This window comes from Ursus maritimus, unplaced genomic scaffold, assembly GCF_017311325.1.
Source record: "Ursus maritimus isolate PB19 unplaced genomic scaffold, ASM1731132v1 scaffold_5, whole genome shotgun sequence".
NCBI lineage: Eukaryota > Metazoa > Chordata > Mammalia > Carnivora > Ursidae > Ursus > Ursus maritimus.
In genome coordinates, this window is record NW_024426663.1 from 15477958 (window position 1) to 15505860 (window position 27903).

General features: G+C 39.7%; 1 protein-coding gene and 1 long non-coding RNA gene across 11 annotated transcripts in view; one reads left to right on the forward strand and one right to left on the reverse strand.

The window, feature by feature from the left end:
* Positions 1-27374, forward strand: part of MCTP1 (multiple C2 and transmembrane domain containing 1) — a 506242-nt gene extending 478868 nt beyond the window's left edge. For 9 of the 10 annotated variants that reach the window (XM_040622080.1, XM_040622081.1, XM_040622088.1 and 6 more), the window contains 4 exons: positions 6974-7083; positions 11005-11114; positions 20726-20823; positions 21803-23874. In XM_040622080.1, the coding sequence (XP_040478014.1) occupies positions 6974-7083; positions 11005-11114; positions 20726-20823; positions 21803-21874 (390 nt within the window). In that variant the 3' untranslated portion in view covers positions 21875-23874. Of the gene's footprint in view, positions 1-6973; positions 7084-11004; positions 11115-20725; positions 20824-21802; positions 23875-26712 lie in introns of those variants that run through there. The other variant, XM_040622086.1, reaches the window with a different exon arrangement.
* Positions 1002-26825, reverse strand: LOC103672189. The gene is made up of 4 exons (XR_571107.2): positions 26752-26825; positions 25766-25822; positions 21037-21105; positions 1002-1297 (listed from the first exon to the last, which is right to left on the reverse strand). It is a non-coding gene; the product is annotated as an uncharacterized LOC103672189 (long non-coding RNA).
* Positions 27375-27903: the final 529 nt, after the last annotated feature.

Genomic DNA, 27903 nt, shown 5'->3' on the forward strand with positions numbered 1-27903 from the left:
CTCTGAGTCTCTCCTCTTCTTTCTCTCTCTCTCTCTCTTTTTTTTTAATATTTTATTTATTTATTTGACAGAGAGCCAGCTAGCGAGAGAGGGAACACAAGCAGGGGGAGTGGGAGAGGAAGAAGCAGGCTCCCAGCGGAGCAGGGACCCCGGTGTGGGGCTCGATCCCAGGACCCTGGGATCATGCCCTGAGCCAAAGGCAGACGTTTAAATGACTGAGCCACCCAGGCGCCCCCCTCCTCTTCTTTCTCTTGCCCTCAGTCTCCTTCTGTTTCTTCTCTTTCTTGCTTTTCTTCCCCGCCCCCCCACCCGCTGCTCTTCCCTCTCTTTCTTTCCTCCTTTTCTTTTCCTTTCCTTCCTGGCTTTCCTCATAATTCTTAGGAGTGCCAGTTGCCATTTTTAAAATGCCTGTTGTTTACATTGCCTCGCCCAGAGGCCATTTCTCTCCAAATTTCTGTTACTTTACAGTCACTTTTAAAGATACATGCAAAATGGATGACATTAAACTAAGAACATGGCAAGGCACAACTAAATGCGATTAAAAATTGCACTGTAGAAAACGAATACTGAAAAGCACAGGGCTACCTTGCAAAAGAGGAAGCAAAAAAATTAAGACCAGGTAAATGCTCATTCTGCAGAAAAACATGTGCCGAGTCAGCAGAAGGAGGAGGGGGAGAAAAGATCTTCTCAGTGTAACATTATACAGAATCTACCATCATTTTCAAAAATGAAATTTGACAAGTTAACACTAAGTCGTCTGGGGCAAAACTAAACATGCATAAAAAGGCTGCACATTTTGGGGGAATTCTGCCTAGTAGTTCAAAGTTTTGTTTTTCATATAAACAAAAGTAGATAAAAATAATTTGAATTCTTTTAATAAGAACCTGTGTCCATAATTTTATTATTACTACTAATAATAATTATAGACAGTTTATTTGTACCAGGCATTGTACTAAGAGCTCTATGTGTCTTATTTAATTTGGTCCTCTTTATAACTCTGAAATGTAAATGTTTTAGAGAACTGTTTTACTTTTTAAGAGAAAAATATTCTGTCTTAAATGGTCTACATCTGTCCTCTTAACCTTAAATATTATCTCAGAATCCTTTAATGTCTCAATCTTAAGGTTAATATGAGGAGAAGAACCAAGGCATTAAATAACCTGGGTAAGATTGGATATCATAAGAACTGAGTAAGACGGGGAGACACGATTCAGTAGTCAAGGGTCTCTGTGACTTGCCAAGCTGCTGTGAGAATTTCAGTATTCTGGATTTGGGGCTGAAACGTAGTTTTCCCGATCTGTAAAAGAAAGGAATATTGGCACAGAGAAAATATTTCACCACTTTGTGTGCCTTTATTCAATCTCTAGCTCATATCTAATATACTTTGCATGTGTTAGAAGTATAGCTCTGAGAGGAGTCTGTTTTGCAGGACATTTTACTGAATGAACCAAGCAAGTTGTGCACCAAAACCATCTTTAGCATAAAAAATAAATCACATGAAACACAGACATATTCCAAACACAGTTGTACACTCTGTGCTGTGTGAGACTGTATTTACTCACAGAAGAGCTATAGTCAATAGTAAACTATAACAATTACGTCTCATAGCAAATATCAATCTTACCGCTTACGCTTTGTCAGAAGAGGTTACATATCAAGGCTTTAAAGGAAAAGCAAAATTATAATCAAGATTAGCTCTTTGGGGTGGAAAATCTGAATGCTTCCTCCAGGAAATAATAGGTAAAGTGAACATATGCCCTGGTTTCCTGGGTCAGTTCCACTTTACGCTTCTCCTAGCCGAAGAGTCCTAAGAGTCAACAGCTGCTTCCTCGCATTCTTTTTTTTTTTTTTTCCTCCCTTGCATTCTTAAGACATTCTCTCCCACTAGTAGAAAGTAATTGACATCATATTAATTCTAGGACAAATATTTTTGAGCCAACATATTCTACATATTTGTTGTGTTCAATACAGTACAGGCGTCCAAGAGACCCATTATCTGTCATGTCAACAGGGCTGACAGTGACTCCTTTGGCAGGGCCCCAGAATAGCATTGTGACTGGGGTGGATGCAGCTGGATGCACGAGGAACCCAGCCACACAATACATGTCCCCTGAGGCCTATCACTCCGGGTTCTTGTTCCCATTCAGAACAGAACCAATGAATCGGGCGCTTGTCATTTGGGTTTGAAAGTCAGTGGACAGGATTCTCTAAATATGGAAGGTACTCTTCCTGATCCTTTAGATCCTTAGATTTTCCTAAATATTTCAAAGCTAGGAGGTAGATCATTCTTTGGAAAAATCTAGTTAACTTTCATTGTTGTGATATGTGATCGTAAAATAGGTGAATATGAAAGAATCACTGTATTTCAAGTTTGCAGTTATTGATGTTTTGTGGACTATTTAAAATATAATAAGATTTTTAAAAATTATATAGAGCCATTAGAAAAAGTTGTACGATATAAATCTCACATGTTCTCAGATTTATAGTTATAGCTCTTTTTTATGGGTAATTTTTTTTTTTACATCTTCAAAAGAAACCTTAATGCATTAAAAAAAAAAAAAAACAACCAGTGTCACTACCAAGCCTTTGGATGATTAACTACCCTATGATATTTCTTTCATCCAAGCTGGTTTATAAAGGAAAGCAAAAACGACAATAAAAGAAATGTACCAATTTATTCTCTACTAATAAAGTATTGAACATTAGTGAAAAAGTGTGAAATATTGGAACGCAACACAGAGCAATTCCATTACCCATTGCAGTTTTGGGTCATATACTGTATATAAAGAGTAATTACTTCATTGGTTGGGGACCGCAGTGGAGGAATATAGGATTTGATGAAAGAGATTTTAAAATAAAAATTTTATCCCAGAGCATTTGCTTTTCAAAACTTTGTCGGCATTACAGACCATCTTATTTTGGTTTTTGGTGTTTGGGGGAGAGGGGCTGACAGGGTAGTGGAGTGGGAATACAAAAGAAATAGGAAATTAAGAGTGAGCAGATTTGTAAAACTCTCTAGCCAGTAATCATACATCACATAGATTTTAAAGTATCTACTAAAAGTAGTTTTTGTAGATGCCTTCAGCGACACATCTTACTAACAAAGATCCTGTATTTAATATTTGCACACTGCATTATTGACATTGCATCTGGTGGTTTCTAACACATCTCTCACTTCCTACTGTTGAACGAATTTTCCGGATTTTATTATCTTGCTGATGGTGGCTCCTACAATGTGAGTTTCTAAATGTTTTCAAGTCTTTTGTTCTTGTTTATCACACAGGGATTCTGGGTAGGAACGGAAAGCTTCCTGGGTAGGATGGTAAGGTAACATGGTATATTATGGAGAGAATTGACCTAGAGTTGGCCTGTCATAGTCCTAATCCAAGCTGTCACTTTTCTTGGATCCTTCGTTTCTTCCGTAGAGTGCAGAAAAACAACTACGTTGTAGGATGGTTGTAAAGACCAAATGAGCCATGTGAAAAGCATGTTATGATGCTTGATGAGTATCTGTTTATATTATGCTGCTTTCTAAAAATAATTTTAAATAGGTATAAAAATACAAAAAATACAAAAATCAGGAAAGAAATAAACCACCTAATACGATCAACGCGTGCCAATTCCTTTCTTCTTCTTTTTTTTTTTAAAGATTTTATTTATTTATTAGACAGAGATAGAGACAGCCAGCGAGAGAGGGAACACAAGCAGGGGGAGTGGGAGAGGAAGAAGCAGGCTCATAGCAGGAGCCCGATGTGGGGCTCGATCCCATAACGCTGGGATCACGCCCTGAGCTGAAGGCAGGCGCTCAACCGCTGTGCCACCCAGGTGCCCCCAATTCCTTTATTTCTTCTACTCATGTTCCTTCAATAATGATATTGGAGAAAATCAGGGATATAACCTGGTTACCGAAGTGAAACATGTTAATTGCAAAGAATTATTACTATTATAGGAGGTTATGAAGAAAATAAACTTCCATTACTAATATTTTGACATATTTTCTTCATTTTTTTTTTCTAGCCTACCCATTTCAAAAAAAAAAGTTAGGATTATACTCTATCTCATGTTTACCTCCCCCCACCCAGTTTCTATTAGATCATAAGCAGTTTTGTTATCATTATTCTGTTTAAATAATATTTGGTGGGGCGCCTGGGTGGCTCAGTCATTAAGCGTCTGCCTTCGGCTCAGGGCGTGATCCTGGCGTTCTGGGATCGAGCCCCACATCCGGCTCCTCCGCTGGGAGCCTGCTTCTTCCTCTCCCCCTCCCCCTGCCAGCGTTCCCTCTCTCGCTGTCTCTCTGTCAAATGAATACATAAAATCTTAAAAAAAATTTATAAAAAATAATAATATTTGGTAACTTCATAATAGTATATCAGTTGTATGTACCATAATTAATTCCACCCACCATGTCAGTGATTTGTTGTTGTTGTTACTATAAACAAACCTGCAGGGACAGTTTTTCCAGATGTTTATTGAATATGTTGGAAATCCCATTGCTTGATTTGTTGTATTTGTTGCAAATTTTTCCCATTACCCTTTAAAATTTATGAGAACTTTTGACATTATAAGTTTTTTATTTTATTTAACTCCTATCAATTTTTTTTTCCTTTGTGACTTCCTTTACTTCTTGTGCGTTTAAAAAGTTATTTCCTATTCCAAGGTCTCTAAATAACTTACCTATATTTTCTTCTGTTTTTATAATTCACCCTTAGCTTTTTGCTTTTTAATTAATCTAGAATGTATTTGGGGCTGTTTATTTAAGGTACATCTGAGGTAGAATTGGGCTACCTCAAGTAGATTTGGGTCTATTAAGGAGGGATTTAACATAAGTTTCTGCAAATAAACACCAGTACCCAGTAACATACAACATTCCTCCGTATGGTGGATTTATGATGGTGCTTTATCATAAAACAATCTTTCAGTGTTCATCTTTCATATTTTAATTACTTAAATATCTGGTACAATAAATGCTTTCTCATTATTTCTGTTTTGCAAAAATTTCTTGGCTATAGCACTCTATTTATTTTTCTAAACAAATTTATCAAATTCTCCCCCTTTCACTGCACTCCAAACACATTAGGATTTGCTTGAAAATGCGTTAAACCTATACATTCAACAGAAGAAAAGAAAACATTCTTTTAATAATCAGCGTTCCAGTACAGAAACGCTGTGTCTCTATTTTCTTAATGTAAATTCTGTACATTTCTTATTAAGGTTATGCCTAAGCGATTATAGATTTTATTGTTATTGTGAAAAATATTTTTTCACATGATCATTTCGAACTGGTAAGACATTATTCTCAATGAATTTTGATTGTGTAGTCAGCTTTCTTCGATTCCAGCTTGATTTATTCTGTATGCAGAAGAATATTTGTTAAGAGCACTTTACTTCATAGACGTAAATGAATTAAGCAGGTGCTTGAGAGAGAAAACACTGAAGGCCATGGAGATGATTAGAACAGGCCAGCTTGGTAATTAGGAAAGAACAGAAGGAGCCACTGGATATCCATTTTTTTTTTTTTCCTAAAGTGTACAATTGCATAGGTGAAATTAATGCCCTTTGTTTTATTGCTGGGGAGGGCAAAAGACAAGAAATTGATGCGTTCACGTCTGTAATGACAAGCGAAGGGTGACTTTTGGAGACAGTGGGGACCCTGAGAGTACGTAATTGTTCTGTATACTTTGAGCCTTCTGCATCTCATGTATGTCATTGTCTGACAATCCAACTTGGTATAAGCAAGATGAATAATGTAGACAATTGTCTCCCATGGGAATTATATTTAAAATGAAGGATCTAAGTAACTTCTACCTAAAGATCGAATTGAAAACTGGCCTCCGTGTCTTCAGTCCCACCGTACCCTGTTGTTCTTGGAGGCGGCACGTACCGTCACTCACTTGCCCTCAGTCTCTAAGGCGGCAGGATGCCACGCCCAGCCGTGCTCACAGGGCAAAGTGCTTTAGACTTTTCTGAAGTGAAAGTCAGTATGTAAATGTGCAACATGACGACATTATTATTCTGGCTTTCTGGCTGCTTTCAGCAGCACTGACTGCCACATGAGGTCTCAAGTGTTCTGGCACAGTGTGCAAGTGTTCAAAAGAAGTTAAAGTAATGAAATTGGATCTACATTCCCATAGATATTCAAGCTGGCATGGAGGAATGGAGTCATGGAATCAGGGTTGGATGGTCTCCACCAAACAGCCTAGGCAAGTGCCTGTGATGCCAGGCTACTAAGCAGAAATTTCAATCGTGAAAGGCCACCACTATTTCTTCCTCTGGGTCTAAAATTACAAAATGTGCACATTTCCCCCAGGCTCACACCGTTCTCTGGGTGCTTTATAGCCAATCCCACCCACCCATTCCCCAGAGCACACCAGCTTTGCTTAAATCCAGGACAAGTTTTAAATGGAAGAACTAAGCACCAAGGGAGAAAAATGTTTCCTTAGAACCCTAAAATAGCGTATGCTGTTGTATCAAGTCTGTGACTGTTACACTTGAGAGGTGGGCCAGGCTTACCTTGTATCTGATCTTCCGAAACTACTATTTAGGAAGTGTCTACTTAACGGATTTCAGTTGACCTTGTCTTTTTTTTTTCCTTCCAGTGTTCATTGCTCACAGGTCTTCCAGATTTGGTCATTCCGAGACCTGCCCTCTCTCCTACACCTTCACATGCTTCCCCACCCCCAACTCTGGCTAAAATGTCTCTGTTCAACAGGGCAAGAGCAACAGAGTCTGAGCTGGTGCTTTGTAACCACCTTTATATTGGCACAGGTCCACGATGCTGGGTGTCCCTCCTCCATCTCCCTTTATATCCAGAAATTTCCATGGGTTCCAAGCATCCATTTGTGTGTATACACACACACACACACACGAAGTTTACTTAAGTTTAAAAATGTGAGAGGGACAATTCAAAGAATTCAAGCACTGAAGAATACCTTTACTCACACAGAATCTCTCTTTTGTCTTAATTGTATTTTAGGACAGTGAAAAAAAAGGATTTATAAATAAAATCTATGCCATCCAGGAGGTTTGTATCAGTGTCCAGAACATCCTAGATGAAGTGGCTTCCTTTGGCGAAAGGATAAAGAAGTGAGTGAGTGATGCTGACATGTGAGCCCTGGCCTTCTGTGGGACAGAGTGGCCATTTGTTTTTCAGAGGGTGAAATGCCACATTCTTTTTGGCAGGGGAGACTCCTTCTGGGTGATCTATTGCTCAGTTTCTTCATTATTTACTTTGTTTCTGCCAGTCTTTGGTTTTATGAAAGTTCTGTCAATTTCCTTCCTGAGATTTAGAACATATTGGTTGGAAAGAAGTCCTACTTGTAGCTTTGAAGAAATAACACCGTCCTAAATTTTAGCACATTTTCAAGTGAAAGACTTTGTTCTTAAATGGAATATGAAATCGTGATAGGAAAAAAATAAACCAAGCTAGATGAGAATTTCAGGTAATCAAGACACAGCTTCATTTTATTATTGGTTGACTTACACTGTCATTGAGGAACTCTAAAATTTTTTTAAAAATCAGATTTTATGCAGCACCCTGCAAAAATATTTTCAAATTTATGTATCTAAGTAGCTGAGATCATAGTTACAGATGAACTAAACTAATGCACTTTTAATAATTTAAAAAAAGGAATCCCCTTTCCTAATTTAAAATATAGTTTCACTGAAAGCTAATGTAAAATTAAGAATACAAGAATATTCCTAATATAAAAATATAATTATAGTCTTAATTTTACATTACTTGTATTTTACTTGAAATAATTTTATTTACTAATGAGCTTTTAAAAACGACTGTAAATTCCATTAAGTGGATTTACAAGTATTGATGATCAGTTAAAAATATACCGAAGCCCCATACTTTTATTAAAGTATGTGGAAATTTGCTACATAACGATTGCTAAGTAGTCTATTCAAGAAGAGGTGCTGTATATCCAGATAAGCCTACATATTCCTAGTTCATGTATCAATTCATTGTTTATTTTTTATATTATTATTCACCAAAAGTGTTCTACAGATTTGAATATTTGGGCATAGACATTTGAAAGGAGTAAATTATTTAAAGGTGTGAGACACTCACCTAATGCTTTTCATGTTTCAAGGAATAATGCATTTTACTTTGTATAATTTTTTAATACATTTCCACATATGCATAGATGCTGAGTTTCCATTTTTTTATATCATATTAGAACAGCCACCCTCTCACTCCAAATGTACAGCAGCCTTCAGTCTCAGACTTCTGAAGACTGATTCCTGCATCTTTTTCCTTCTTCCATGTTATTTCCAAGTGTTCCTTTGTTCTGTACACCCTATCCACAAGAGCCAAGTGTGAAGTCTTAAATAGGTCATTTCCCTTTTGAGTGTTGTCCTTTCTCTGAGGTACACTGTGTGTTGATACCTGATGGAAGTATCTCATTTATGCCATAAGATGCTGGGCCAGCTCTGAGGTCAGGCAAATGTATGCCTGAGAGGGAGAAGCTTCTTTGTAACCCTGGGTGGTAGGGGACCTCAGGTACTTGGCTAGAAAACATCATAGCCAGTTGAAGGATATGGCCAGATGCTGGCTGTGGACCAGCCTGGGGAAAAACTGAGTTTTGGAGAACTTCCCACAGGCATAGACAGAGGCATAGGTATAGGGTGAGGTATAGAAACATGCATAGGTTCCAGTGAGTCTTAGGGAGCCATCTTTTCCAAATAATTTTTTTGAATATTAAAATAGAAGAAGTCCCCTGGGGTTGCATGAGATAAAATGCATCTATCCAGAAAGCAGATTCAGAAGCAATCATTAAGTACAAAATGAAAAGCCTCTATAATTACCACATCTTGTTACTAAATAATCATTCCAGAACTTTCTTGAATTGCATCTTTTTTGGGGGAAGATCATAGTCTAGATTTAGTTTTCATGATGCACTGTGGAAATAGAAAAGGGCAGTCTTTTTTTCTGACAATAGCTGCACTGGTAAGGATTCCTTGCCATGTATCCTTCCAAGAGGAGAAAGAAGAACACAGCCCTTCAGGAAGGCTGCCCAAAAAAAAGGGTTTTCTGACTGAGGAGCCGGTGCCCTTCCACATTGAGGAGTGTTGATGGATGGCTCTGAGCTGAGCCCCAGGAAAGCAAGCAGACCCTCAGCCTTCTGTTCTCTCTGCAAGTGTCAGTGAAGGAAGGAAGGCACGATCCTTTCCCAGGTGGCAGTTAAACAGGGCGCTCACTCTGGCCACGGGGGAGGAAAAAGACAAAGAGAAAAGCTAGCCCCCGAGTTACTGAAAACAAGACAGCAAGACTGATCTAATGTTGGCTCTTTTACTAGGAAAAACAATTTTAGTAAGCACTGGACCTTAAGCAGACACAAAAGGCAAGCTACGTGGCCGCAAAGCTGAGGATTCACTCCTTGGTGTTATGCGGAAGCAAACTGCAGAAGAAAATCTCTTAATCGTCCTTTACTGGATCAAAAACACTGGACAAACTCCACCCCAGGTGCACATAACATCCCTGACCAGAAGAGGAGAGAAAATTAAAAATATTCACATTTATCCATATCACATATAATTTCATATTTTCTTGAGGTGTCTTTGGGGCCCTCGTCACTGTGACAGACTCCGAGAGTGGACTAGCTCTGAAAATATCACTTTGATTCACATGTTACCCTCACTACCGGTCCACCTCGATATAAGAAAAGTTGTCCTCATTTTTAAGTGGGGAAGTTGAGGCATAGAAAGGTTGATTCCTCTAAAGTCATATGGCAGAATCTAGGCTGTGGATGCAGATCGGATACTTTCTTCCCTCTTTTCATTAAACTGCGCTGAAGTGTCACTCAACAGTATGAGGACCTTAGAGGCAACTGGGTGCCTGGAAACGGTGACATACTTACGTACCCAACACCCGAGACACCATGCAATGGTTCTGTTTTATTACTTTGCCTCTTTCTCTTAAAAACTATGAGATTCACTACAGAATTTCTACAAAAAAAACCCTAAATGATTATAATCGTTCCATGTTCCATTTCCCTCATTTTCTACATCCTTTTTTTTAACCTTTTCTCTCATTTTGACTTTTCCTTTTGTCTCACTATAGTCCTTCCCATCTTCTCAGTACTTTTTTGTAATTTTCCCCACTGCTGTTCATTGATCCTGTTTTTGTTCTTTGTTCTGATGTTATCTCACGTCAACACGCAGTCTTGCAGCCTTCCCCGACCCCCTCCATTATCCATCATCAGCCATATGAGAACACGGCAGACCCATCAGTTATAACCCACTTTGCCAGCTTACACTCCATTTTCGCCGTCTTTCCAACACATCTACCATGTGCTCTCCTTTGCCAAAAATAACACAGGGAGAACAGTAGTCAATACTGACTTTATTTCTTAATCATCTCTGTATTTCCGGGAAGGGCAATGATGGCAGGTGAATTTTTACAAGGCTGACTACTCTGTTCCCGCTTCCTGACTTCTACATCCATTTGAAACATAACCGAAGTGAAAAGGGAATAGTATTCCTCAAAGGAATTCTAAACTAGGGAGGATTTACACAACAGTGTAAGAGTTAAGTCTACAGACAGTTGCTGACATTTCATTTCCAGTGTCTGGAATCCACTGTGAGTTGACAGAAGAAAAGAATGGTAGGCCCAGGGGCATTCTCCTCTATGAAAATTGGGAGAAAACAAGATTGGCTACTTGTTTTAGAAGCAGAAAAACACCTTTAAATTTTTTTTTTTTTTAACCACATAAGGAGTCCCTCAACTAGTGCAACTTCAGACCCTGAAGTCACTCGGGACCATCTGGAAGGGTTGGTGGCAAGACTTGTTTGCGTGGGCCCTGCTTTCATGAAACTCGGCACATTGTGACTCACCTGTGTCCTCTGGTAGGCTCACTACAATTGCCTTCTGTTCCAGAGAGAAGTGCAGTCTTACTCGATCCCTAGTCCAGAGTCTGAGTCAGAATCCCATTTATTTTAACCTTTGTTTGAAAACAGTGTGAAGTGCTCAGATTGCTGATGTGTTAATTTCTTACTCAGTACTTTCAACTGGACTGTCCCGTTCTTAAGCTGGCTGGCCATTGCGGCCTTGTGTGTGGGCACGGTCATCCTGTACTTCATCCCGCTGCGATACATTGTCCTCGTCTGGGGTAAGTAAAGCCTTTGTTTTTTTTTTTTTGAAACTGTCTTAGATATACTAGGAACGAACGATTTTTAAGGGATGAGTTATACTGTATTTATGATCACGAAGCTACTCCATGATGAACAGAGACAGGCCAGTTAAAAATCACAGCAGTAGGAAGATTTAGGTCTACCTACAAAATGCATTTTTCTTCTCTGGCACCGTAGGCTCCATCATACTGTAACCGTGCAGCTGTGCAGGTTCTTCATATATCAAAGCGTGGCTTTGTCTAGATAGCATGCAGATTTATTTCCACCACTTATACGTAAACGGAGGCATTTCGATCCAGGTGGCGCGTTTAGGGCAATATGCTTTTGCGCTGTGGTACTTTATCTTGTGGAAGCGTCCCTAAACACGGACTGCATATGGCCGCCTGTTTAAGAGGTCACCTTTAGGATGCAGGCAAAGGGTCCTTGGCACTGACAGGCTGCTTAGGAACAAGAAACCTGCTTTATGTGTACGAAACAAAAGTGCTTCTGCAAAAACCCACTTTAAAGGTGATGTTTCCCAGTCCTCTTTTTATGCTGCATGCCAACAGTTCCTCCGGCCCTAGGCTCCACTTAGATGATAGTTTCAGATTCTTCATTGTTTTAGGGTTTCTACTCCTTATCTGAGAGAAATCGTGCTCTGAAAAAAACGGTCAGTCTCTATGATGGACTCACATATAAAACTACATTAATGATATATATATAAACAAGACCGGGGAGAAGGAGGTTTCTCTACTTGCCGCCGGCCTGCACACACCCAAGATTGCTAACATACACAAAATGCAAAGAACCAAAATGGGTACAGATTCCAGAAAACACATGTTTACACTAAAAGCAAAAAGATCAAAAGGAATGTTTTGTTATTTTCTTTTTAAGACTTTTAAAGAAATGTGACAGAGGGGTCTGAAGTCCCCACACCCTCCAGTTTTAAGATTCCTATCGCCCTATTCTTTTTGGTCTGTCTTGTCATATCCTGAGTAAGCCCTCTTACCCTTTATCGTCACTCTGCTTACCTTTACAGCTTGGGTAGGGAGGGGAGGTGGGGGAGATGACGATGATTTTTTCCCTTGTTGTAATTTAAACAGTTTCAAATAAGATAGTACTTGCACTACACAGGGAGAGAGGCCTTTCTTCCCTCTGTTCAAGCCCTCATCTTTCATTCCTTCCTTTGATATATAAAACAGATGCTGTTTTCTTGAAGGAATTAGGGTAGGGCATGAGGTGTGGCAGTTTATTATCTCTAACCTTCCTAGGGTCGGGTCTGCCATCTCGGCTGTGATAGGTGATGAACCTCTGGTTTTGTTTCCCAGCGCTCGCAGAAATTGGAACCCAGGGCAGACATCTGGCTCTGTAACCTGGGGTGGCCTCACTGGCTCTGTCTTAAACGTCATTCTTAGAGAATGTGTTTGGGCCTCTTGTTTCATCAAATGAAATAAAACAAGAACAGTATTTCTGGAGTGCTAGGTGATTGCTGAAGTATTAACTGGAAATTTAAGACATGGGTCTCACATGGGGAGACGGACCAAAACCAAGAATGCAAAAGAAGTTTATTCTGCCGAACTTCCTGAAGAAGAGCCAAGAGGCTCTAACTTTTGACCCAGTTTGTTGACTTCATATAAAGCTGCTCATTTATTTTGTACATGTGAATGCTTGGCCACTTATTAAGTACAACATAAATTTCAAAGAGCAGACTTAGCACATTGAAATCCTACCTTACATCCCAGAATATGCAGAAGAGGTACCTCTGGTTTTATACATTGTTTCAACATTTCTGTCTCATTAGAGTTTTTGTTTCCATACCAGCCCCAATTTCACCTGTATGTACCCCTCAAGCACGTTTGCTCTCAGGTAGCATAGAGCATTAACTGCCGAATAACTTCGTAGGGGTAGATACGGCTCATCCGTAACGGTTCTCGGCTGTTCTATTCCAAAAGTGATCCAAGTAGGTCAATCACAGCATCTTTTGCAAGCACGAAATTTAAATTTTGTGTAATTTAAAAGGAAAGTGGCTTCCTGAAAATCTCAATGCCGGAGATGTAGAAATGGAAACCCCCGCCACCCCGGTGAGAACTTTTAAAATCTACTCTCTTAGCAACCTTCAGATATGCAATGCAGTAGTAGTAACTATCGTCATCTTGTACATTATATCCCCAACACTTATCTTGTACCTGAAAATGTGTAGCCCTTCACCCATTTCACCCATCCTCCCACCTCTGGCCTCTGGTAACTGCCATTCTGGATCTACGAGCTTGGCTTAACGTATTTTTTTTAATTCCACACACAGGTAGGGTCTTAGGGTGTTTGTCTTAGACTCATTTTACTTAGCGTAGTGCTCTCGAGGCCCACCTGTGCTGCTGCAAATGGCAAGATTTCCTTGATTTTTATGGTTAATAGTCCGCTGTGTATACATACACCCTATTTTCTTTATTCACTCATCTGTCGGTGGACACTGAGGTTGTTTCTGTGTCTTGGCTATTATAAACAGTGCTGCAACGAGCATGGGCCGGGAGGGTGTATTTATCTTTTTGAGTTTGTGTTTTTTGTTTTCTTTAGATAAATATCCAGAAGTGGAATTGCAGGAACATAGGGCAGTTCCATTTTTCTTTTCTTTTTTTTTCAGGACTACCCATTCTGTTTTCCACAGCGCACCAGCTTACATTTCCACCAACAGTGCATGAGGGTTTCCATTTCTCCACATGCCTGCCAACACTTGTTATTCCTTGTCTTTTTGGTAATCGCCATTCTAACAGGTGTGAGGTGATAGCTCGAGGTGTTCTTGATTTGCAGTTCCCGACAGTGATGTTGCGCATCTTTTCACATTCTAGTTGGCCATCTGTGGGTCTTATGTGGGAAAATGTCTATTGAGAGCCTCTGCCCATTTTTTTAAGTGGATTGTGTTTTTGTCTTTGCTATTGAGTTGTATTAGTTCTTTATATATTTTGGATATTAGTCCCATAGCAGAGATAAGATTTGCAAACATCTTCTCCCAGTCAGTAGGTTGCTTTTTCATTTTATTGATGGTTTCCTTTGCTGTGCAGGAGCTTTTTAGTATGATGTAGTCTTATTTTTACTTTTGTTGTTTTTGCTTTTTTGGAGACAAATTTGAAACATTGCCAAGACCGATGTCAAGGAGCTTACTGCGTTTATTTTGTTCTTGGAGTTTTATGGCTTCTGGTCTTACATTCAAATCTCTAATCCATTTTGAGTTAATTTTTGTATATGATATTCGATAGTTCACCGTCATTCTTTTGCATGTGGTTGTCCAGTTTTCCAACACCATTTATGAGACTGTCCTTCCTCCATTGTATATTCTTACTTTGTCATCATTATATTGATTATACACATGTGGGTTTACTTCCTCACTTTCCATTCTGTTCCATTAACCCATGTGTCTGTTTTGATGCCATTATCATACCATGATATCAGGGAGCGTGATGCCTCTAGCTTTGTGGTTCTCAAGACCGCTTTGGCTATTTGGGGTCTTTTGTGGTTTAGGTTTGTTTGCTCTGCTTCTGTGAAAAATGCCAGTGAACTTTTGATAAGGATTGCATTGAATCTGTAGATTACTTTTGGGTAGTCTGAATATCTTAACATTATTCTTCCAATCCATGAACATGGACTATCTTTCCATTTATGTGTGTTATCTTCAATTGCTTTCATTAATGTCTTATAGTTTTCAGTATACAGGTTTTTCACGTCCTTCTTTAAATTTATTCATAGGAATGTTATTCTTTTCGATGTGATTGTGAATCGGATTGTTAATTTATCTTTCTGATAGTTCATAATTAGTTTTTGAAACAAAATAGATTTTTACTGATTTTGTATCCTTGGTTTGCAAATTGGCCCCCAAAGTGCATAAACTGACAAAAGAGGCAGACCATTTCAGACTGGTAGGTGGCAGATTTAATATACAAGGGAACTCACTTATGAGGCTTGTCTTGGGTGGCTACAGGCAAGTAAATCCCCACCCCTGCCCACCTGAATCTTACAAGTTTACAAAGAGGAATTGACTGGGCTCAGTCCCATACACTGTTCAGATGGTCTTAATAACACCTTCTTCTTTCAAGGCTACGTCCTTGGAGCAGTTCCCACTGTGGGTATAGTGGGCAAAATGTACATTTCAAAAACCAAAGGGTGAGGAGCCTCTAATTGCTAGAATTCAGCAACCAGGTCAACCACAGGTCATATCCTCTCCTATCCTCTCCATTAGCTCTTCCCCCAAATCCTGCAGTTTCACTGAATTCACTTATTAGTTCCTTTTTTTTGGGGGGGGGGTGGACTTTATATATAACAAACATTACATTTCAAAAACCAAAGGGTGAGGAGCCTCTAATTGCTAGAATTCAGCAACCAGGTCAACCACAGGTCATATCCTTTCCTATCCTCTCCATTAGCTCTTCCCCCAAATCCTGCAGTTTCACTGAATTCACTTATTAGTTCCTTTTTTTTGGGGGGGGGGTGGACTTTATATATAACATGATGTCATTTGCACATACTGAGTTTTTCTTTCCAATTTGGGTGTTTTTATTTCTTTTTCTTGTTTGATTGCTCCAGCTAGGACTTCCAGTACTCTGTTGAATAAAAATGGTGAGAGTGGACATTCTTGTCTTGTTCCTGAACTTAGGGAAAAAGCTTTCAGCTTTTCACCACTGAGTATGATGTGAGCTATGGGTTGTCATATATGGCCTTTAATATATTGAGGTATGTTCCCTCTATATCCACTTTGTGGAGAGTTTTTATCATCAATGGATGTTCGTGTCAAATGGTTTTCTGCATCTATTGAGATGATCATCTGATTTTTTATCCTTTTCTTCACATGGTGTATCATACTGATTGATTTGCAGATGTTGTACCATCCTTGCATCTCTGGAATAAATCCCAATTGTGGTGAACGAGACTTATAATTGTTCAATGCAGTTTACTAATATTTCGTTGAGGATTTTTTCATCTCTGTTCATCAGAGATATTGGCCTGTATTTTCCTTTTTCTGTGTGGTGTCTTTGTCTAGTTTTGGAAACACAGTAATGCTGGCCTCATAAAATGAGTTTGGAAGTGTTCCCTTCTCTTCTAGTTTTTGGAAGAGTAAGAAAGATTGCTATTCTTTGAGTGTTTGGTAGAATTCACCAGTGAAGCTGTCTGGTCCTGTTTTTGGGGAGGTTTTTGATTACTGATTCAGCTGCCTTCCTAGTAATCCAGGCTGAATAGAAATTTTCTATTTCTTCATGACTCAGTCTTAAAGACTATATGTATCTAGTAACTTGCCCGTTTCTTCTAGGTTTCCATTTGTTGGTGTTTAATTGTTCATACTAGTCTCTTATGATTCTTTATACTTCTGTGGTTTCAGGTTTAACATATCCTCTTTCGGTTCTGATTTTATTTGAATCTTCTTTTTTTCTTGGCAAGTCTAGCTAATGGTTTGTCATTTTACCCATCTTTTCGAAGAATCAGCCCTGAACTTTATTATTCCCTTCCTTCTACAACTTTGGGGTTTTGTTTTCCTTTTCTAGTTCTTTGAGGTATAAAGTAGATTGAATATTTCTTTTTTATTGAGGTAGGCATTTATTGCTATGAACTTCCTTCATAGAACTGCTTTGGTTGTACCCCATACATTCTGTTTTCATTTTTCTCAAGGTATTCTTTTATTTCTTCATTGATGCACTGGTTTAGTAGCATGTTATTTAACCTCCCCATACTAGTGGATTTTCCAGTTTTCTTTTTGTAATTGATTTCTAGATTCCTACCGTTGTGGTTGAAAAAGATGAATATGATCTCAGTCTTCTTTATTAAGACCGGTTTTGTGGCTTAACATATAAGCTGTCCTGGGGAATGTTCTGTGTGCACTTGGGGAGAATGTGTATTTGCCTGCTTTTGGATGGAATGTTATGTTGATGTCTGTTAGGTCCATATGGTCTAACCTGTCATTTGATGCTGATGGTTCCTTATTGGTTTTCTGCTTGGATGATCTAGGTGGTGATGTGAAGTATTAAAGTACTCTAGTATTATATTGCTATTTTTCCCTTTATGTTTGTTAATATTTGCTTTATAAGTCCAGGTGCTCCTATGTTGGCTACATAAATATTTTAAAATGCTAGATCTCTTGCTGGGTTGGCCCCTTTATCATTATGCAATACCCTTCTTAGTCTCTTATTACAGTGTTTGTTTTAAAGTATGTTTTGTCCAATGTAAGCATAGCTACTCCAGCTTTCTTTTGGTTTTCATTTGCATGGAGTAGGATTATCCAGTCCTTCACTTTCAGTCTGTGCATGTCTTTGCATCTGAAGTGCGTCTCTTCTAGGCAGCATATATATAGACGGGTCTTGTTTTTTTTATCCATTCAGCCATTTGACACCTTTTGACTGGAGAATTTATCTTATTTACAGTTAAACTAATAGTTAAACTACCTATTGGCATTTTGTTAATATTTTCTGTTTTGTAGTTCCTCCGTGTTCCTTTTTTCTTTTGCTCTCTTCCTTTGTGATCTGATGACGACTGTGCTTGCTTTAGTATCTTTTGTGTATCTAGCATAGGTTTTTTGCCTTGCTACATATTACAACAGTCCATTTTAAGTTGGTAACAATGTACGGTTGGATGCATTCTAAAGCTCTACATTTTAACTCTTCACCCACGTGTTCTGTTTTTGATGTTACACACTCATCTGGAGCCCCCAAAATACAAGTTCCTTTCAAGGGGAGGCCAGTGGGTTAGAGCAACAGCACAAAGACAGCATCCTGCAGCGTCCATGTCCTCAGAGCACTTTACCAAGCCTCTGGATGTATTATGGCGAACCTGAAGCTCCAGGACAGTCGGATAGGTCTCTCTCGCAGATAGACTGTGGCTGTTTTAGCCTGCTGTCTGTGGGGTGGCAGCCTGCCAAAAACTCTAATTGTTACAGTCCTGTAGGACCCAGAAATACAAGCCCCATGCCCACCAGAGTAGGAGATCAGGGGGCATTCCCTCAGTGGCAGCTGTAAAATCCAGGCCACCAGATATATGTCAAACCTCCCCTGAGAGAGACTGCTGCTCTGGAGCATGGGACAGTGCCTACTCTCCAAGACTTCTGGAGAAGTTTACAGTCAGCCCTCACATGTGTGTTTAATTAGAAGCCTGCCCCTTAGGCAGTGACTAGGATGATAAGCTTAGGGTCCGTGACAAAGACTGAGCACCTGAGTATGTTGCCTCTAGCTACATCCGCAGGGTCGGAGCTGTTTAAAAATTTTTTCTTTGGTTACAGTCCTGTGGGACCTGTGAGCATCACCACATTGGCCACCACAGCCAGGTGATACACAGGTGTCCCCCAGCAGCAGCTACAAAAGTCAAGGATGTCAAACAAGGATATAGGTTCCTTACTGGGAGATATTTATAAGTGATAGTGAGGCAGAGAGTGCAAAGACTGCATCCAGCGGAGTCTGTTCCCTGAGAACTCCATAAACTCTCTTAAGTGTGCCAGACCAGAGGGTTGACCAGCAGCCCAAAGCTCCTCTGTAAGCAAATAGGCTTCTTTCTCAGAAAGACTGGGGGTGGCTTTCAGTCTGCTGTCTGTACAGTGTCCTGGGGATGGTAGTCTGCCAAGAATGGTCTGAGTGTTAGAGTCCCATGCAACTCAGGAATGGAAGCAACCCTGGCCTACTGAGCCCAGCAATCAAGGGGTGTCCCCTTGCTGGCAGCCACAAAAGCCAAGGCACCAGATGTGTGTAAAAGCTCCCCTCCAGGAAATGCTGGTGCTCTGAAGCATGGCCGAGGGAGAGCGTGAAGCTGGTGCCTGCCAGTCGAAGGGTAAAGATGGCTCACTGGCTTTACGAGGCAGACAGAGTGCAGGGTATCCCAGCAGGCCGCTGCCCGTCCAGCTGAAGCTGTAAGGTTACACGAAAGAGATTCATTTGCTCAAGTCCGGGTCCTTTCCCAACGGCTGCTTCCATGCTGCACGCTGGGGCAAGTGAGTCTGCACACGAGCCCTTTGAGCCATTTCTCAGTTCACTACAGCTCTTTAGGTCATGATTTTCAAAGCCAGATGTGTCGGGGGCTCATCTGTCAGGTATAGGACTTAAAAGCTGGGGTGCCTGATATAGGGTATAACCTGCTGCTCTTCAGAGAGAAGCTCTATGTTTGTGAGTTACGTGTGCTCGTGGGTTGCCTTGCTGGGGTAGGACTTATAATGAGATTTTGTCTCAGCCTCTCCTACCCACTTCCATTGGCCTTTTCTTGTTCCCTGATGTGAAGAAGTCGCTCAGCTGGTTTTCAGGGCCTTCTCAGAGGGAACTGTTCCATAGGTGGCTGGAGATTTGGTGTATTCATGGGAGGAGGTGAGTTCAAGGTCTTCCTACGTTGTCCTAGTGAGCCACCTCCTAGATGTAAAGCCAGACATAAAACCGGGGCACAATGCGTGTGTAAAAGCTTCCCTCAGGGAGATCCTGAGCCTCTGCGGGGTGTGGCAAAGGGAGAGTGTGGAGATGGCCTGCACCGGCTGCCGCAAGGCAGAGGGAACGTGCAAAGATGGCACCCCAGGCTCTGGCTCCAGAGAGCACCCTGGCCGTCCCTTGAATGTGCGTCTAACCAGATGCCCACCCCTCGGCCGGATGCTCCAAGACAAGCAAATGAGCCTCTCCCAAAGTCCAGGTACCTTTCAATTAACTGCTTCCACGTTGGCCCCGGGGTGACTCCAAGCATGCAAGCCCTTTGAGAACCATTTCTCCGATCACTGTAGTCCTGTGGGTCTCATGGGCGGAGCCCCATTGGTTTTCAAAGGTAGGTATTTTGGAGAGTCGTCTCATAGGTGCACGTGTTACAAGCTGGGGGTGCCTGATGTGGGGTTCAAACCCTTCGCTCAAGGAGAAGCTAGAGCTTTTGAGTTCCCTCCTGACCGTGGGTTGCCACACTGGGGGTAAGGTTCCTGGTGAGATTATGTCCCAGCCTCTCCTACCTGCCTGCTTCCGAGTGAGCCTTCACTCAGCACCCGGAATGTGGCAGGACAGTTCGGGGTCATCTTGCATCACCACCTTTAATGCTGTTTATTTTTTTTAAAAAGCTGGTGGTAAACTCTTTCTCATTTCAGGTCATTTTCAGAAGGGGGAAAAAAAAAACAAGGACAGCTGTCTTCTAAACATTTAGTTTGCATAACATTAACACCTCCCCCCCCTCCAAAAAACAGTAAGGTTTATCTTTTGAAAAAGGGAAAACCAGTAAATCAGACTTTTTGCCTTGAATAGTTTCATCATAGATGAAATACTAAAGCCTTCTAAGTAATAGGACACTGAGTGGCAAGGCAAGCTACGCATTGCACGTTCTTGCCAGGTGCCTTTTGTTTCCCAAATAAAAAGCCTTTCCTGCTGGGAAGAAGCCACTGAAGTACAAAGAGAAAACCAGAGCTGCCATTGAGTTGGGGATGGATCGAGAAAGGAGACAAAGAAAGCAACAGGAAAAGGGGAGACGGAGGGAGCGTGGGAGGAAGAAAACAGGGTGTACGGGTTCATTCAGTCAAGACTGAAGAGCCGCTTAATCTAGATCTTCAAATCATTGCAACATGTGGAAATAGACGTGACGTTTCTAATTCCTAACTTCGGAGATTTCAATAATGTTTGATCTATCACTTTTTCAGGCATCAATAAATTTACAAAAAAGCTTCGGAGTCCATATGCAATTGATAACAATGAGCTCCTTGACTTCCTTTCCAGAGTCCCTTCAGATGTACAAGTGGTATGTAGGTTTCACTATTACTGCTATTTAATGTCGGATGGCATTGGGTTTTCACTTTTCATCCTTTTAATTTCAAAGGTTTTAGAAGAGCCACTTAAAAAGGCCAGCAGCTGATTTTGTCTTTCAGGAATTTAGTCCACTTGGGGTGTTACCCAAGAACTTTTAAAAAGCATGAGGAACAGAGAATGAGAGAGGGCTGCATCAAGAACCTACCAGGGCTCATAGGGGCAATTTTCCTCCAACAGAAGGTTCACCTGGTTTGTGAAGGGAAGTCACCATTACCTGAAGGGAGGAAACGGGAATATAGATGATGAAAGCAAGATGTGCTAGTGAACATTTGAAAAACCCTTCTTTGCATAATTTGCATAATTAACTGAGTTTTAAAAATGTATCTTGGAGACAAGTGTGTGGGTGGGGTGGAGAGTAACTGCTTTTTCAAGACTGGGGCACATCTCAATCCTTTAAAATTCCTTGAGGTTAACTCATGCCCATTCATCAGTTAATTTCAGAATAAATGAGAAATGTTTTTATCAAAATCATGACACTGTGTTGCAGCCATACCTTTCTTTCTTGCTTTGTTTCAGTTGAGTTTTCGATTTGGTATCCCATGTGAGAGTAGGCTGGAGGGAGATTAAGCCTAAATTAAACAGTAAATTTGCAAAGAACCATTATCCAGCCTTTCAAAATTAAGATAAAGATGGTTTTGCTTTTAATGTAATGTGTTACTGACAGCGAAGAGGCAGGCTATTACCAAAGTTCACATCAGTGCTCTCATGTAATTTCTGGTAGGATTTCCCTTATGATTCTTGCTCTATCATTCTATTGTTTTCTGCATCCCAGCTGCAGATCTCATAGACCCTCCAGGGTGAGTGCTCTTCCCACCCCTGCCTCCAAGCAGTGCCTCTCATTCCTTTGCTTTTCCTTCCCTTGCCAGAAAGTGACCACCTGACCAGTCTTTCTCTGAACTCTGTTTAAACAGGTGCAATACCAAGAACTGAAACCAGATCCTTCTCATAGCCCATGTAAAAGGAAGAAAAACAATCTTGGCTAGCCAGCTCCCGCACTGAGGAGCCCAGCATCTGTTTGGGAAGATAAAAGAAAAAGCCTTCAGCCTCAGCAGCATTTCCTTTCTTCCTGCTTTTTATTTATTTTGCCTTTTTATTTATTTTGCCTTTTTATCATGATCGAGAGAATTTGTAAATAGTGTACAAAGGCATATGTCTTTGAAAATATACTTCCATTGTACAGACTCAATTGGATAAAGGTCTAGCTGTTGCTGTGTGAAAGCCTCGTTGGCTGTGGATAATAATGTAACAACAAATGTAAGAATGGTGACATTGGGAGATATACACTTCTCTAATTACAAGTGGAAGAACCAGAATATTACATTAAATGCTCAGCTGTGCTCTGATTAAATCTACATGAAATGTAAATGTCAATTTGATTTTTAAATTTTTTTTTAATGTGACTATTTTTTATCTGAAAAGTAATCCATTACAGTTTTCTATGTTTTATACATTTTAAAAGGGAAGGGGGAATCCCAAAATCTGAATTATGGAACAGATGCATTTCAATTTAACACAGATTCTGACTTCAGATCCTGACTTTCATTCCTGTGCAAATTATTGAGATATGACCCAGCTTATTTTAAGCTAATGAGTGAAGGTACATTCACTCTGTCAAGATAATCTTCCACATTCTACAAAGAAAACTTCCAAACCTTCTATCATTCCATCTAAAACCTTAAAATCTCTACAGGATTACACATAAATACTGCCAGGTTTATAAATGATTGCCTATCTGAATTTTTATACCTACTACCACTTTAATTTGTACCAAGTCAGCAAGTTAGCAACCCAGTTCAGTTGTCAAAAGTACTAGCAAACTAAATCTGTGTTGCTTTTGGTGTCTCTGTGCATCTAAAAATATTTAATACTCAAGTGTTCTCACACACACAAAAAGTATCTGCTTTCTCATTAGATTACTGAAATGCTTTCATGCATAGAATGATTTTGTTAGTGTGAATTTTAATGTAAAGAATGCTAGTGTGCTAAATGGTATGCCAGTGTTTCATTACATTCATTTATAGAAAAACTAATCATTCTTGGTAATATGAATGCATGAAATCTATTTTGTAAAACAAAAACAAAACAAAAAAAAAAAAAAAAGAAAAAGAAACAATGAAACAAAACAACCCTGCTTATGGGAAGGGGGAGTTTGCCTTTAAAAAAATGTTTCACTACTTAACCATAGAATCTATACTTAAAAATTGCATTCCCAAGACTTATGGCAGTTTTTGCACCTCGCTCCCTGATAAATCAAGGGAGTATACCTCTGGAGAGAGAAATAATTTGGTGAGAATGTTTTACTTCCCTGACTGGGTAGGGGATTAAGCTTGGCTGAAAATGCTACAGAAAATGTTTTGCACTACTTTATTAATAGACTGGGATAGGGTGAGGGGGGGTTATGATGGAAAAACATAGGAAAGCCAGAAATATAGATTTCACTCTAAAGGAAGATCCTTTAAAAATAAACTTAATCTCATCAAAGCTAATTTTTAAAGTATTTTTATTTTAAAGCGACGTTGTTAAATACTATTTCTTATGATAGAACTATTTTGATCTGTTTATACACTGTGCTTGAAAGAGAATGTCAGTTAAATTTCCTTTCTACAGAAAGGCTTTGACCTCCGTATGCTCTGTTTAGCTCACCATGTTTATAATGACATGCTTCTATCCGCGTACCATCACCGTTTATTGCTTAGACATAATACTCCATGAAGCTGATGTTACCACAGAAAGTTTACTGATGGGATAATTTGTTTGAAATACCTTTTGATTATACCTCGTGTGAGATTTATGTTCCGTGCTGACAGTGTCTACTCAAGTGTCTACAAGCCTGATATTGTACAACTTCAGATGGACCTGGTGCACAGTAACCATTAACAGATGCCTAATTTTTGTTTCATTCTACCAACTTGCAGATGTTAAATTCAGTGGTAATGTTGACTATACATTCACTGCATTAAATAAAAAAAAATTTGTTTTCTAAGTATAATTAGTACTCCTTTCTTTGCTGTTTTTTGTGGGGTTTTTTTGGATTGTTTTGTTTTTTGGGTTTGTTTTGTTTTGTTTTGATTGAGAGAGGAGTGCTGGAGGATTATTTGCGTATTCTTACAAATGACACTTCACTTAGAGAAACTAGGTTTGGTTTGGACAAATGAAGCCTTCTCTGAAACCTTGACTATTGTATGAAACTCACCACCTTTTAAGGCGTGAGCGCGCAATGAAGTTGATAGAAGAGTAAGGACTGTCTTGAGGCATGAAATGATATTCAGAGAAATCTTCATTGCTTTCGAAACTACATTCGCAGGATGAAAAGAAGAAACTGTGTCTAATAAAATTTTAACTGTTTCTTTCCCCTTCTCGCATAGGTACAGTTTTGCCTTTTGAAAGCTGCTTAACGTTAGTTTTGAAAGATTTTCCATGTAAATATTTTAAGATATATTTAAGAGATTAAATATCACTCCAATAGGGGTGAGACTGCTAAATCCGGTATCTTGTCCACTATTTAATATTCTTCAGTGTCTTTTAGTGAGTAAATTCACTAAAGGTCATTCACATGACAAAGTACTATTGTTGCTATTAATTGTGGTAATTCCTAAGAAATGCATATTTTAAACTTCTCATTTATAAAAAGAACATAATACTTGCTCATTTTGGTACTGTTCCACAGCTTCAAACTGACAGATGCTGTAGGGATTCCAAATTATATTTGAACCATACTATACACTGGGATAATCTGCACTCTAAGATTTTTTTAAAGATATCTTAAGTGATCTCCACACCCAAAGTAGGGCTTGAACTCACAACCCTGAGATCAAGAATCTCATGATCCACCGAATGAGCCAGCCAGAACCTCAAACTGAAACGTTCTTTTCAATGACCTTGCTTTGTGATACATTTATTGAATACCTATTACTATTATATGACTTGCCCTGTCACTGGCAATGATCCAACCAGTGACAGTACATTGAAATCAAATCGGGAGCTAAAGTATAATAAGAACAAAATTTAATTGATAGGTTTCTGAAAGCATCTTTTACAGAATTGTATTCTATATATTTTTTTCTGAGTAGCCCAATTTATTAACCTTACTGAATTTATAATTTAAAATCTTTTTTTTTAAAGTACAAAAACTAATGATAGAGTACATCATTAGTTTTTGAATAGTGTTCAGTGATTCATTAGTTATGTATAACACCCAGTGCTCATCACATCACATGCCGTCCTTAATACCTATCACCCGGTTAGCCCATACCCCCCACCTCCCCTTCTGCAACCCTAAGTTTGTTTCCCTGAGTCAAGAGCAGTCTCTCAAGGTTTGTCTCCCTCTTTGATTTCTTCCCATTCAGTTTTCCCTCCCTTCCCGTATGATCCTCTGCACTATTTCTTAAGAATTTTATTGTATATTTTAAGGTGAAAAAAAATTCAGTAGTAAGCTTTCTTACTCAGGGACCATGGGAACTTTTTTTCCATTTTGATCTCAATATTCAAATGTCTGTAATGCTGTAAGTGGTCTAATTTTGTATTAATTAGTCTTATTCAGAGGCTTTAATTTCAGTTTATACACTTATTAAATGTACCTCAATATTTCTGAGTTTTGTACTCAGCATTAAAAACAAATTAAAAAAAGTATTATCAGGCAACTGATGTTCCAGAAATACAAGTAAAGAGATCCACCGTTACGCTTCTTGCAAAAGCTTCAGGTATTATTAAAGGAATGCTTATTTAAATTCTGGGGCTTTAAATGTCAAGTGTGAGTACGTGCATGTGTACAGATGCCAATTCATTTGTTTGATTAGAGTATCCAGAATCAGCCTTTTCTAATTGTTCAGTCGAGTATGAATTAAAACCACATAAAAAATGTAATGAATACTTACAATAGTGTCACTCCTTGCAATTATACTTCTCTTCGCCGAGATGACTGGTGTAACTCACTGAAAGAAAAAACATAAAACCTTTTTTGGGGTGAAAATGTTAGGTCTTATGCCTTAGTTTCTTTCTTTTTTTTTTTTTTTTTAAAGATTTTTTATTTATTTATTTGACAGAGATAGAGACAGCCAGCGAGAGAGGGAACACAAGCAGGGGGAGTGGGAGAGGAAGAAGCAGGCTCATAGCGGAGGAGCCTGATGTGGGACTCGATCCCATAACGCCGGGATCACGCCCCGAGCCGAAGGCAGACGCTTAACCGCTGTGCCACCCAGGCGCCCCTATGCCTTAGTTTCTACATTCGTACAGTGGCAGTCACATCATAGAAGTTTTATCAGCTGAATCTTTGAGTTTTAAGAAACACCAAACAAAAGGCCTCATTATGTAAGAATACAATGCAAAACAAAACAAAACCACCCAACCCCAAAACAACCAAAGTGGTCACGTGCTGCAGAAGCCAACCCCACCGTGGAAGGTTCGCTGGAAGGTAATGATTATGCGTGCGCTTTCCCAAGGGGGTTTGCGCTAACGACCCAAAAAAAGTGTAACAAGTACATACATGGTCTCAAATGAGTTTTAATTTATTGAGACCTTCCTTTCTTCACATTCTAAATTAATAACAAAGAAGTGGTCCCTCAAATGCACCAGCTGTATTTTTGTAGACAGGTTTTGTTTTTCCCCCTCTGACGGTTGTGTCTCCACATGTTACTGAACAATTATAAAACTCCATTTAAAAAAAGGAATGGCACTGCTGTTCTGCTCTCGGCAATTAATAGCATTACTATATTAAGCTGAAAGCTTTATTTGTATTAAACACAGAAACAGGTAAGTAGTCATGCCAAAGTTTTCTCAGTCTGTAGCATAAGAAAACATGCAACATAATTCTCCCCTGCTGCAGATTTTTCAGTGTTCCTTCAAGAGAAAAGGAGCGACCAACCTGTCAGCGAAGGAACTTGCAAACCACGTCTTCTCCGGAGGAATGCGTTCGAGCTCCTAAGACCTGGCTTGCTGCTGCTGCTAGGGTGAGATGACAGCACAGGCTCAGCTCCGCTTCCTATCAAAGACAAGCTTCACGATGGCAGGAGGCAACTTGAGGCAACATTTCATTTTGCTGGAACTCAAACACCAACAAGTTTAGGGGAAATGCTAACTGCATAGAAAAAAGGTGCACATCTGGCCCCAACCACTCATAAGCGGATCTTGATTACAGGAGCCCCGCCTGAGACAACGGTAATTACAGAGGCAGCTGCAGTACAGAGGGAGCTGAGAGGAAGAAGTACCATTGCTGGTCCCAAGTTCAGGGATCTCTTAACAAAGCCATCCAGAGAACTGGGAACCTTACGATTCAACTCGACATCATTCCCTCAGAACATCCCTCCTTTGTACAGCAGTGATTATGACAATTACAAGCCCAAATCCGTGTGTAACCTGTAATAGTGAAATCGTGGAAAGTAATTTATTGGTGTCAAGAACTAATAAACTCGTAGAAATATTTGATCAAGACTTAAGTGTCTATTTTCTATTATACAGAGGGATAAAGTTGTGTTTTTGTTGACTTTGTTGTGTCACACAGGAGGTAAGAAAGCCAAGTTCTGACCCAAACTTACACAATGGTATTCTTACCCCTTACCTTTGATCTGGAACTCTTACGCAGCAGATTCTGTCAACACAGAGAACTAGCAAAGTTACAGCAGGGTCTTTGAAGCACAGGGGAACCCACTGGGAAATGTCAAATACTTCATATGTTGAAAAACTAGTTTTAAAATAGATCAATGTGGTGGTCCATTTTATTTGTTTGAAGTTGAACATTACTTTAAAAATTTCCCTGTAGGATTAAAAAAATGCATTTTCAGATATCATAGAGAAAACCTTTTTTTAGGGGGAGGGGGTCATCCCAAAACATCTGGCACTTGATAACCAAGTCAGGCAGACAATGGTCTCTTGTGGGGTGAGGTCGCAGGTACACACCATTCTTGTGGCACTATGATGTTAATGCGGGGACCACAGAAGTACTTGATAACCCATGATCTCCCGTGGTTATGACGACCCCCCCGACAAGCAGGTGAGAAATCTCACCCCCAAAACACAT